Source organism: Lepisma saccharinum, chromosome 11 (assembly GCF_977018435.1).
Source record: "Lepisma saccharinum chromosome 11, izLepSacc3.1, whole genome shotgun sequence".
NCBI lineage: Eukaryota > Metazoa > Arthropoda > Insecta > Zygentoma > Lepismatidae > Lepisma > Lepisma saccharinum.
The window spans coordinates 18,001,605-18,015,606 of NC_139239.1; the positions used below are offsets into that span (position 1 = coordinate 18,001,605).

The window sequence follows — 14,002 nt, forward strand, 5'->3', positions numbered from 1 at the left end:
AAAATTACTGTTCCAGCTACTTTTAAAAGTATGTAGTTACATTTAGGAGAAAAAAAGTAACTTACTTTCAAACACATACATATATTACATAAACTTTTTTGTGTGTGTAATCAGAGATTGACCACTGGAAGAAACCGCATGCAGCATGGAAAATGTATTCATTCGATTTTATAACATCTTAAGAAATACAAGCAGGTTAAACTGTACACAGTTTATTATTAGTAGTAGTTGCTTCATTTTACAAAAAATAATATACATTAGCATCACAGCCTTTCTGTTGGTCACAGCTGTTGACTAACTTCATTTAATTATCAAAATATTTTACAAGATACAAATGATCAGAAAATATCAAACACAGTTGATTGTATTTCTTCAATTAAAAACATCCGTGAAAAGATAATACAGTTCAAATATATCCAATTAATTTACATACAAACTGATATTTGATAAAATTATAACTGATTGTATAGTTACATTGGCCATACAAAAATAATCTTTACGTGTGTGTGTGTGTACAACTCTTTCATTGTTTGGTTATTTCAGATATATAAGGAAGGTTTTTGTAGATGTGTATATAAAAAAATCAGCACTTTGGGCATAAAATATGCAACAGCGCATCTTTTTAAAGTCACACTATTTTTGATTATGGTTCGATTATACCAAAATCTCTTACTCTACACAATGCAGAGAGTACTTTTGATTATTTATCAAAGCTATGATTTCGCAGATTCAACATAAATAAATCCCCTTTCTTATTTTGGGATGAAATCTACATCGAACTTAAGAGTATTAAGATAAAATCAAGTTTCCATTTTCAACTATATAAAACATGTTTCTGTACAACTAATTGTAAAGGAATGTTTCAAATTATCCACAACACTTCTTAGGACACTACAAAGGATAGTAGTATATTTTGAATATTTACTTAGGAAACTAAATTCATTGTAAACAAAACACAGATGCCAAATATTATCATTTGAAGGTACTAGTGGGCGAGAAACTAGAATAAAGATTTCCTTTTCAACTTCCTTTCCTCACTCAACTCTTTACTGCGCTTCATCATTATTGCAAATGCATTTGGCTTTTCATGCTGAACAACAGGTGTCTTCTCTATGTGAATTTTCTTCTTAGGTGATAGTTTTGAACTACTAGTAATTGTTGAAGTAGGTGGGGTCACTAAATACTTCTCAATTGTAGACAACTTCCTTTTAGGTGTAACTGTAAAAAAGAATAGAATGCAAATGTAATTAATTATTACAGTTACTAGTTGATTCCGTATGGAATGATTTAGGAGATGATACTGCAAAATGATATTTTCTTTAACTTTCAGGTTTTGGAACACATTGCAATCTTATGCATAAATATATCGTAAAATATATCAATGTCTATGAAAGTTACTTATCTTTATCTCTATCTCTCTCACACACACACACACATGCATACATACATACAGGGGTGCCAACTTTTGAATTTCCATGTATCATTATATGTAGGTTCTTCTGCAAGGTTCGCATAACCATTTTTTGTAGATGCAAAATAATATAATATATGGTTATTTTATGTGGGTTAAGAATTAATTACAATTGTTACTTTGATGCAATGAACTCATTTTGTACGAATGAATTAAATAAGCACACAGCTACAATAAATGTGTTCTTTAACAATAGCACTTGAAGTACTTAAAAATAAGTTTGTTACTTTTTGCCATTAAAACATTCAATACATAACATGGTCGTATTTCTTATTGGAGGAAGGTAGAAAGTAGGGAGTGCCAAAAATCCACCTTGCCCGGGTAAAATTTTTATCTTCAGCCACCCCTGGTGCTCTTGTTCTACCAACTGGCTACAAAGCCAGTCGTGATTTTTTGCTGTCACCGTTTTACCCATGCGGAATTGTCTCTATCAGTGCTATCTCAACAGGATCTGTTGCCTTTGAAACACTGTAGGTTGTAAATTACCTGATTTGACGACCACAGATGTACTATGTAGTCGGCAAAAAATGCAGGCTCAACCAGACTTGAAGTTGGGTCTCTGCATAGTGTGCCATTTTTTTCATTTCACACACTGGGTTATGTCAAACAATGCATCATTGTCCATAATTACCTGATGAAGGCTGTTCAGTAAAGTGAAAATACTGAAATATTGTGTACTGAAACAAAATATTATGAGCCAGAGTTATGAATATTTTATTTTTGTTACTTAGCATCACTTTTCTGCCATTTTTGGGTAATTGTGATAATGAGGATTAATATGATATAATGGAATTCATGAAGGGACATTCACAAAGAACACCTACAATAATAGTTTGTCACCTGAAACTAATATTTCCTAGGCCTCCAACTTTAGAAATTGTATGCCATTTCATCTTTGCAGTCCTCTTAGTTTTAAAGATAAGACAGACAGACAGGACCACAACTGCTGAATATACAGCACAGAAATTACTTATACGAATGCACATAATAATCGAGATGAAAGAAACCAAATCTTACCACAAGATGTTAGCAAGTCTGTAGTCTTTGGATCATTTTCCTTCAAGGAATTGCCCACTTTAACTGTATATTGTTTACTAGATAACACATCTTTTCCATGTGATATATTCTGGAATAGATAAGAACCTATGAAATTAACTATTTCAGACACAGTAAACAAACAGATTACATATGCAAAATATTTATTTGGTATCAAATTATGAGCTCATTCTAGTAGTATACACAATACAATTACACAATTTTCAGAAACTAAAAAAATGTAATCTCAAGAAAAAAAAACTCAGCCTTTTTGTTTATTACATGACTGACTGTGCATATTCTTCTGTAGCACATATAGGTCTTGTTTTAATATAAATTATAACTATAAGAATATGGACTATAGTTAAGTTACATTTATATTTCAATAATTTAATTAGACATGTCAGTGAAAATAATGGAATTTTTCACCAGAATGTAGTAGCATACACACAAGAAAAAATCCATTTAAAACCTAATTTATGTTGCACAATTTTCAGCAACAAATATTGTTATTTCTCTTGCAGTTTATGGTTCTGGCAAGTATATAAACACAAGTTTTGCTGTTATGTTTCGGAAGAACACATGCTCCCTTCATTAGACATAGCGTGTGTTCTCCTGAAATGTAACAGCAAAAATTGTGTTTATGTTCTTGTAAGAACAATAAACTGCAAGAGAAATAGTTCTACAATGCAAGCAATATGTACAGAGAAAGAAATATTGCGAGATTTTGTTTTTGCATTGCAAGAATAATGGCTTTGAAAAAGGATAACTTTGTGAAAAAATGTAAAATCAGATTACCATGAATCTTTTTATTGGAAACCACCAACTTAAAGGTTTGGAAAAAAAAAAAAAGGAAACAAGTCTTTCATATAAGAAAAAAGCTTTGCCAATCAAATGTTAACTTTCACAAGAACTTTGAAACCCACTTGACTCAAAATCCTCTATGGGACTTGGTTTTGAGTTGGTGTTTTATGTCCACTTTATGCACAGTAAGGCTAATCGGGACTGGACCTACAGTTTAAAGTGGAATCCGAACCACTTGTGCCTCCACCGGGTATCGAACCCAGGACACCTTGATTACAAGGCAATGACACTACCACTGCACCATGGGGTAGGCCTTCTCTCTATGGGACTTGTGTTGTGTGTTGTCCATATGTGTTTGTGATTGTCCATGCATCCTTTTGATCTTATTACCATTCATCCTTATTTTCGCAATTAGCCAAAAGTGGCAGAAACGCGAAGTAAAATAAATCATTCATTCAAAATAACATGAAATCTTTGAGAAACATTAAAATTTGCACATTATTTCCTAACTTTTCTCACGATGTTCGGTTACTCTGAAAATTTTGGAGCTTCCACCAGTGCACAGCAGACAAGGGTGCCGGCCAACTATTTGGTTTTGTGGTAGCTTTTGAACACTAGTAATTTAAAGCATGCCTAGTGACATTTCAACAAATACAGCATTCTGACCTAATACATACCTCACATGACGAAGGCCTGAGTATCAATGTTGGACTCGCTGATGCTCCAGCCACAGCCGTACTTGCTTTTATTAGACCTGCACCGTTTTCACTAAACTTTGGTTTTCCTGTACCACTACCTGCAGTCAGTGTTGTCATCGACTCTTCATGTTTTGATGGAGTATTTGCAACCACATTAGCAGCAGGGTTCTTAGAAACAGAGCCTGATAATTTCATGTACCTTGAGTCGAGGAAATCTTGGAAGTAACGTTTGCTTATATCCATCCCCCCTTCAAATGCATTAGCATATTCTGTTCCCTTAAGTCTGTCAACTGATTCCTGGAAAACTTCCAAGAAAGCCCTAAACTGGTCCTCACTAATTCCTGAAAAGAAAAAGTAAATATTTGGATGGTTCATTACCTTTACCTTTATCTGAGTTTCGTAGTGTCACAAATAGGAATGGCCATATGTGGATAAAATTTTATCTCGATATCAGATTATTATCTAACCAGATTATCTATAATTCTATCCAGATATCCAAATTGTCTGGATTATCCGATTTATCTGGATATCGAAATGTATGCATTATCCAGGCAGTTTTATCATTTATCCATGTTACGGGCTATCCACGTGTTCTTTTATTTGTCATTTTTGCATTTCACAGATTTTACACAAATACTTTATCAAATCTGTTCTATCCAGATATCCAAATTCCCTGGATATTCAGATATCTGGAATATCCATTGCATCCAAAATGGATATTGGATAATTTGAAATCAGGATATCAGTTATCCAGATTTTATGGTCATCCCTAGTCACAAAGAAAATACCAGACACAGTGAAAAGCAGTAGCAAAGTAATACACAAATAAATCTAATGAATTTTTCTTGAGAAATTATCATGTATCGTGTAAAACAAGCTACAAAGCATGCAGCAGCTGGGGTGCAAAAATCAGGAAGTTTTATCAGGAAACTTAGAAAAGAGGAGAAGGTAAATGCAGGTCTGCCCAAACAATAACTGGCCAAATGCAATTTTGGTACGTGCATCATTAGAAGAGTATAAGAGAGAGTCAGATTTAGGCTGGTCACCAGTAATGGTTCCAAATGTTTAATGATTTTTTGCAAGTTCTGTTGGAGTATTAGGAAGTGCTTTAGAATACTGGAAACAATTGTGGAAGTAAGTTCGAAGCTTGGAGAAACTAATTAGCACCAAGTATTATTTACAGGAGAAATTATGATTTGAAACATAGAGTACGAGAGCATTCATACATTGCAGAGAACAGTCATTCTTGTCTTCCGGTCGTCTCAGACACGGATTCTTATGCAAGGCTCGAAGGTGGTTTCATGGTTGAAACTAGATCTTATGCAATCAGGTGTTGGAAGCATTTAGGAATGTTATTTTCATGCTAAGAGCCCTGAACCCAACCCACCTAGCCTAACAAAGACAAAGTATTGAGGGATGTTTATTAATGCTAAGAGCCCTTCTTGACCTGACCTGCCTAACAATGAAAGTATTAGTGACAGAATATCCCTTCAAACCCCATGCATGTCCGCAACCAAGATGAGAGTAGACAAATGAATGGCTGCTATAGTGGAACCACAAGCAAAACAACCTGCACAGAACAATGACTCCTGTGCAACTTACTCATGCGAGGAGGGGAGGGGGAGAATGACCATGCTTCCTTATGGCACGAGCTGAAGGGAAACCTGCACAGGGACTTTTCGTCCAAGGTTTTTCCTTGAGGTCGATCTATAGCAGTCTCGGCAGTTGCCCTCCATTTTCGCCACTTTTGCCCCAGCACTATGCTAAACCTTATCTACGAAGGAAAATATACTATCTTTGCCCCCCCGGTTTTGGAACCCAATCGCGACCACTGGCTGGTAGTAATTAAAGAACTATATCGGAGTGTGTGGAAGGTAAAAACTGTTCTCCAGACAGAAGCAGTAAGTAATTACTAAGACTCTAAAGTGTATATATTAACAGGCATGGTACCGTCGAAAGTCCGTACCCCACGATAAGGTGATGATTTTTGTGTCATTTATGACGATTATGTTCTATACGAACGATTTGTGTTGTTTTTTAGCTTTAGGAATGTTTTATAGTGGAGTAATGAGAGTTTTTTGATGGGACTATTTATGTCGCCATTTTCATCGTTGCCATCTGCATGTAATGTGAAGGAACATGTTGTTACGTTATTTGTGTTTTGTAACTTAGAGCCATGTTGGAAATATCTTACATTGAAGGTTGGCAATTCTGGTGTTACGTCAGGCCGTGCGAGATTTACTGCAGACGATGTTTCGGTTCATGTTATATGGTACTGGGATTTTGTTTGCAAGGTGGGCGTGCTTTTTTATTGTGGTAAGTGCTATTCATTGAAAATGCATATTGGGGAGTGCATTGACATTTTCAGTATCGTGGCATTCTTCGACAGGGAGCCAGAGGTGTATATCCGTGAGTTGCAGGAGGATGGTTTAGTGACCGGAAAAAAGAAATGTGTTAAATGCAGTGGACGATATCGTGGATGAAGTTAAAAATACGGCGGCGAGCATAAAAAAAATAGACATGATTCTCAAGGGGGTACAGTGGGTAGGCGGCGCCGTTAAAATTTTGTGCTGACGTCATGCACGGGTAGCCCCACAAACCATGCACGGTTAGGTTAGGTTAGGTTAGGCAAACAGTTAAAATTTGGGATCGTAGTAATGTCAGGATACGCCAGGAGTGTAAGTTTTGCTGCTGTTCGGGAATTTTTACAGGAAAAATGAGCGATAGTAGTCCGGAATAGGAGGTTCTTGTGCTAATATGGGTCATATTTGCGATCAAATATATCTGTTATTTGTGGTTTCCTAACGCTGGAACCACTTTTATATTACGTAAAACATTGAAATCTGTCGAGGGGGTACAGTGGGTCAACGGCCCCACAGGCATAAATACAAATTGAACCATGCGAAAAATACCCATGTACCATGATTAATTTGAAATTAAACAACTGGAACTTGGGCCTGCTCACCTCCAGAAATATAATTACTTACATGCAAAACATGGGATAATTCCATGTTCCCTGACACATTTTAATGAATGTACCAATACAGGTTACTCCGGCAAGAGCAAAGGGAAAGTGATAGGAGAAAAAAAAATGACTGTCCACTTTAGTTTGTCGTGGTCTTTCTCTGCTTAGTAAAACAGTAAGGTTTTCATGTTATATGCCATGAAAGTTAGAATTTTCATTGCTTGAAATTTGCATATTGGCACATTCCTTAAATTACAATTTAGCCTATAATGAAAAGATATGTAAAAAATAATGCAAACTAGAAAGTGCCTCTAACTATTTCCTGTTCAATGAAACTTTGTTGTTGAAAATTACTACAGAGGCAAACTACAACACCTTGTTACATATACACTAGGACTTACCTTCGGTATAAATTCTATAGAAGAGGCTACTCCAACGTGTATTTAGAAGTTTACACAATACTGATAGGCTAGAACTTTTCTTATTTTTACGAAACGTGTCAAAAAGCTCATCATTCAGGATTGCACAACTTACATAGTCAGTAATTATGCCCAAGAGGATGCCATAATCAGTATTTGAACAGTCACCAGGAAGTTTTTGCTGAAAAAAAAAGGCATAATCACGGTTTTAAATTCTCTGGAAGAAATTGAAAATTCACATCCTTATTACAGTACAGAATAAAATAACACTGAACTACAGTACAAAATAAATTCTGGCCGAAGTTCCTTTCGTTTTATTAAGATTTCATCATGCTACAAATGCAATTTTTACATGGTTCGATTTCGATGTCTGTTAACACATATTGCGGAGTTTTAGAGATTACGTAAGGTTTTGTTCAATATATGCTTTCGTGGTTAGGTTAGACAGGTAAGGTTTGGTTCCCTTAGCATTAAAATAAAGTCCCTAAATGCATTCTACTAAGGTTCCGATTTACTTCTACATTCATTCCCACGCTTCAACGAAATTGGTAAAAATTTACTATCCTTCGGACACCTCTAATTTTTTCGTTTCGTCAATTTTTGACATTCGTACTTCGATATCTGCTTCGCGGAACATTCCTGAAGGTGTAGAACATCTAGAAATTGCAAAATAAGCAAAAATAAGGCGTTAGTTTTCGGAATGAAAACTGTCGATTTTCTCAGTTTTTTTTTGTTTCACAACCAAATATATATATTCTTGATACTATCACGACACCAAATTTTAACTATGTTTGCCTAACCTAACCACGTGCCAATGGTTCGTGGGGCTACTGCCAATGGTTCTTGGGGTTAGCACCAATGGTTCATGGGGCTAGTGCCAATGTTCGTGGGGCTAGCGCCAATGGTTCGTGGGGCTAGCGCCAATGGTTCGCAATTATTTCCAATTTCTAGATCCTGATACTAACACATCAAATTTTAACTATGTTTGCTTAACCTAACCGAACTAACCTAACCACGCGCCAATGGTTCGTGGGGCTAGCTTCCTTCTAACTCTCGTTGCAAACGCAGACAGTTTGAAACACTGGATACCCAATGAACATGAACAAAACACAATCACGACGCGTCATGTTACAGTCACGACGCGTGATGGTGTACGAGGGTGTACGCGCCAAACGCTTTTCTCCGTCGGAGAATTAATTTTCAAGGAACAACATGAATTTCAGCTATGAAACATTCCCACATCACACAAAACACCTTCCCGATGTTCGACAATGCTACAGGAACTTATTACGGTACGTAGTTTCTTCTGTAAAAATAAATAAATGTGTCCGAAGGATAGTAAACTAGTACCTTTTCAACATAAATAACTTTTTCTCGAATCCAAACAGTGCTCACTACTTTATGGAAGGTTCAAATTTCGTGTCACATTGATTTCCAAAATTCTACAATAATTAGTCTTTGTGCTAGGAGAAATCATAAAACAATCGGAACAGTTAAGGAAATTCTAAGGCAAGATTATAACGAAAAGTTCATATCTGTATCTATAGTATAAGAATCTTACTTAATGAAGTTAATAATGCTTATTAATACAATACAAATTTAGAAAAAGTGCCAACAAATGCCCCTACACACCTAAAGCATGTAACATGAAAAAAAAAAAAAAAAAAAAAAAAAAAAAAAAGAGAAGTACTTACCACAATTCTCCACAAGTCTGCTTTTGTATATAATCGCAGAGCATTTAATAAAGGCATATGCTGCTGCCGTATTGTTTCTAAAGCAAGCATCTCAGCTGCATTGCAGTTGTGTTCAAATGCAGCCACCAGACTTTTTGCAGGATTTTCAGACATCATGTAATTGGAACCTCCAATGTCCGTTCCGTCCTGAATTTAACTTCTGTGCAGTGATATTTTTCTAATTTACTTTCCTGTATTGGAAGACAAGATATATATATATATAAACTTCAGAACAGTTAATGTTCAGAATATGGAGAAAACATATTGCACCGACAACAAATCTACCTTTTAAATATGGTAAGATTTTTCGTTATTTAGTGTCGCTTTTCTTCCACTTTAGGCTAGTCGCGACGATGAGGATGTGATGACATGATTAAATTGGTGATGGGAAACTCGCCAAGAATACCCATGCCCAGACCGAAACTCGAACCCGGGACCACCGGCGCTGTAGCGCGGTATGATAACCACTCCGGCACGGAAGTCGGCTCAATGTCTTAGACAATCCTTTCTACAACAAAAAGAATATAATTAAGTATATAAATACCGAGTATTATGTATATAAGTATGAGCACGCACAATTTATACTGCTCAAAGTAAAATTAAGTTTCATTCGCATTATACTATTTATGAACGGTACTATATTTATTATTGCGATCACAATAATTCCTAAACACGGACCATCATTGATGATATTTTTTGTATGGTATTATCTCGGGAAAAGACATGCTTATAATTCACACAACACTTACCAATTTCTTTGAGATTCGGTAGTCTTTGGCGCGTCTTTTCGCATACAACAAACATTATTGTCGTTATATTACTTGTCCCGCGCTAGCAGTATGTATAAATATGTCTATCCTAATGAACTTGTTGATGTAACTTATGAATATAGACACGGCTTAACTTAATATATATTAGAAGAAATATAAATCGACGATACTTAAAGGAAATTGTGTGATAAATTATTATTGTCATGTTTTTGTTGGTGTTCGTGCGGCAAGGGACTAAAACAAACACCATTGTGGGTACATCCAACTCGACAAAATGCTCTACCTGTCTATGTGCTCTACCCATGCTTGGATCCTGGCACAGATGGAAAATAAACTTCACCTGCAGGGAACAGGGTTGGTAAAATTTGTGTTTTTTTTTCGGAATTGATTGTACTGTACGTACAGTGGGATCCATGAGTATTACCGTGCAAATTGTCCATGACTATTTTCATTAATTTTTCTCTTACATCCTGTGTGTTTTTAAGCGATGGATTTTTATGTATGTTGGTGCAGAAGTTGTCAACATCTTGTTTTGAGTTTTCTTTTAATTCTTGAAGCTCTTATTGGGTGAAATAAAGTGCACGAACATGGTTATGGACAATTTGCACGATAATACTCATGGATCCCATCATCCTACTGTACTGAACTGAAGCGGGTACGTTCTGAAGCTCGCGGGTAGTACAAAATTACTGCTACACCGAGGACGGAAGGATCGTCTCCCGAACGGAGAACGGCAGAAAGAACACCATCTAGTTTAGAACTGGATCAACTCAACTGTGATCGTACAGTGTACAGTGTTGGAGTAGACGGCATAAACACTAAGATGTTAAATATTGCACTACCATATGTACTGACTCCATTAACTCATATAATCAATTATTTTTTGTCCAAAGGCGTGTTTCTAACATGAAAAGAAGCGCGAGTCTTGCCTCTTCAAAAGAAAAAAGAGATCAGTTCTTACGATGACTTGAGGCCCATAGGCCTATTGCCAGTACTCTCTAAAATACTAGAAAAAATGTATTTTTGCAACTAATATGTTATGTTGACGCGAACAACTTGTTACCTACAGTTCAGTCTGGGTTCCGTGCACGGCATAGCACAGCAACAGCTTTAACAAAAGTTACAGATGATATTCTTTGCGAAATTCACAACCGTTGTTCTTCACTTCTCGTATCACTGGATATTAGTAAAGCTTTCAACACAGTCCAACATGATTACTTAATATCTAAACTCAAATACTATAAATTTGACTCTGTAGCCGTAAGGTGGTTTGAATCCTATTTACTTAATAGAAAACAGAGAACATTCCTTCAAAATTCACCCTCACAGATCTCCGAAGTTGTAGTTTTAAAAGTAGCGGTTCCACAGTTATCAATCTTAGGGCCTCTCCTTTTCACTCTTTACACCGCAGACTTAAATAAAGTTATAAAATTTTTCACACCACATTTCTATGCAGATGATATACAGAACTGTATTTTTCGACTAGACGTACAGCGCTAGAAAGTAGTATTTCCTCACTCAACATCGATTTAAATAATATTTACACATGGTGTACATCAAATGGAGTAAATATAAACCCTGAAATATCACTTTATATGCTAATTGGAACGAAACAATCGCAAATGAATTCTATTGTTTAGCCAATTGAACTCAAAATTAATAATGAAACCATCCCATGTAAAAATTCAGCAAAAAATCTTGGCTTGATTGTTAACGATACATTGGACTGGACGGACCACATCAATGCACAATGTATAAAAGCATATTTTATTCTGAGAAACCTCTACCGTTTCCAAGATCAACTACTTGCAGAATGTAAACTTAGACTAGTTCAATCTTTAATTTTTCCACTATTTGATTATTGTGACACTGTGTATGGGTCCAAACTTGCGAGAAAACTCAGCAGAAAAATTCAAATCGCACAAAATGCATGCATCAGATATACTTTTGGCCTGGATAAACGCGATCACATCCTTCCCATCTTCAACAGATATAATATTTTAACAATGGCCAACAGGAGGCTACTGCACTATCTATCTTTCATTCATGATCTGCAAACTTAACGTAAACCCACGCACTTATTTGAAAATGTATGTAATCGAAACACAGACACGGGACAAGTCGTCACAACGAACTTGACATTCCTCACCATTCGACTACGCTTTATAACTCATCTTTTTCTATATCTGCCCCGAAAGCACGGAAAACACCACCAACAAATGTTAAATCCATAAATCTCAATAAGAGTTTCATAATTAAATTGAAAGAAATGCTTCTACAGGAACAACAGCAGAACAGTAGCATATACTAGAAGTAAACTGGCACTCAACAAACGACAAAACACTCATATTCTATAACTGTAATTATTGGAATTTTATTAATATCTTCAAATTATTATTACTATTATTATTATTATTTACTTAAATGCAACCGTATGTTAACATTCACATTTATATTTTTTCTTTTCACATTTGTATTTTTTTTATAAATATTTTCTTGTTCTTTCACATTTTTCACATTTCGTATTATATTATGACTAATATTACTGAAATGAGAATATTCGTAATTGTAGGTAATCTGAATTTTTTTTATTTTTTATTTTTATTTCTCTTTAGTCTAATCAAGTATTCCATCTGTACTCATATATTATCATATTATATTATATATACTTATATTTTCTTATGTAGCTCATGACAAGGTTTAGGTGGTAGAGCAACCTACGGCTGAACCTCGCCCGCTAAATAAAGGAATTATTATTATTATTATTATTAACTGAATACCCAACACAACGCATGATGAATTGATAGCAAAAGCAATTAGCAAAGCAATTACAGAAATACGAGGCGCATGTAAAAAAAAAGGTCGATATTTTTTTACGCAGAGTTGGCAACACTGATGAAGTTGAGCATTTGCAGGAGCATGCCCTATAGTGCGCATCAAATCTCCTGCATATGGCGATAGCCAATAGCAGCGCACTGCAGCGGTGCCATGTCGAAATCTCACACGGAAAAGAGACAGCGTGGTCGAGCGAAACGCCTTGTCACGGAGAGCACGGAACATTAGATAATATAACATATAATAAACTTAATGGGAGAAAAGAACATACCTGATTATTGACTGCATAATTATTTCAATATTCTCAAGGTGGAAGTTGTAGAGCCTTTGTAAGATATTTTGTCCCGTAAAGAGTACGTTATCTTTTTGGCAGTAGAAAATTCGCCACGATCGTAAATTTCAAAGACTGTTCTACGAACTACGTCTTTTTTCAAAATCATCTAAATTTGTCGTTCTTTTCGGTATGTTAATGTGCTTTCTAGTCTAGGTTATTGAAACATTGGAGCAGGCCCCGATCCACATTGTTTTGCCCCCGAACATATCCGAGAAACGGTAGCTTGATTCACACCACACGCTTGAACTGTTAGATCCTGGCACTTCTTAAAGTCAATTTTACTTCTTTGTTCGTCACTCGAATACTTTTTTTAAAAAAAATTGTACACCAGAAAAATCACCTGTCGTGCCTGGCTTCGTACAACACTGTATTTTTCTCTCTTCTCTCGCCATCACTACCACTTGGTTTACTCAACGACATGCTGCACACACCCACTAAACACATGAAAAAAAAAAAACGAACAATGACGGTATCCTCTTCGTCAACTTCTTCTACCATCACTGGTAACGAACGTGCCCTGTTCCCTTAGCTATTCGGAAAGTTTCAGAATGCATCAGGAACGAAGGAAGAGCAAAAAGGATACAATGCAAATACGTTTATAATAACATTGCTTCTACAGAGGGAACGGTATAAGCTACAATCACGCTTGTTTTTCGTACATACTCGCAAATTCATTATCTTTCCATCTGTTGAACTACTGACACTTGAAATAATCTATTTATATCCGAGCGCCAGGTACACGATTTAGTAGCTTCTGAACTAGGCAACGCCGCACGTCCGTGATTCGCTGGTGCTGTTCAGTCGTTCAAGGCCATGTGCAGGAGATTTGACGCGCACTTCTAGTATTTTGTGCTTGCAACAGAGTACAGCGCCTTGAATAACGTAGTGTGGAAACCGGCACGGTTCTGCGCTCTCTGGCTGGTTCCACTCGAAAATGA

The 14,002-nt window shown here is 36.0% G+C and overlaps 1 protein-coding gene across 1 annotated transcript; it reads right to left on the bottom strand.

Moving 5' to 3' along the window:
* Window positions 1–217: 217 nt before the first annotated feature.
* Window positions 218–9,958, bottom strand: LOC145995154 (uncharacterized). Its single transcript, XM_083131705.1, has 6 exons — window positions 9,875–9,958; window positions 9,087–9,316; window positions 7,375–7,573; window positions 3,988–4,349; window positions 2,489–2,597; window positions 218–1,218 (listed from the first exon to the last, which is right to left on the bottom strand). The coding sequence occupies exons 2-6, from the start codon at window positions 9,240–9,242 to the stop codon at window positions 1,001–1,003; spliced, it is 1,044 nt and encodes a 347-aa protein (XP_082987831.1). The 5' UTR covers window positions 9,243–9,316; window positions 9,875–9,958; the 3' UTR covers window positions 218–1,000.
* Between the last annotated feature and the right edge of the window lie 4,044 nt (window positions 9,959–14,002).

Coding starts and splice junctions, on each gene's coding strand:
- LOC145995154 (XM_083131705.1), bottom strand. CDS start 9,242: ATGATGTCTGAAAATCCTGCAAAAAGTCTGGTGGCTGCATTTGAACAC. Junction 7,574..9,086: donor CAGACTTGTGGAGAATTGTG/GTAAGTACTTCT, acceptor TTTTTTTTTCAG/CAAAAACTTCCTGGTGACTG. Junction 4,350..7,374: donor CTATAGAATTTATACCGAAG/GTAAGTCCTAGT, acceptor TTTTCTTTTCAG/GAATTAGTGAGGACCAGTTT.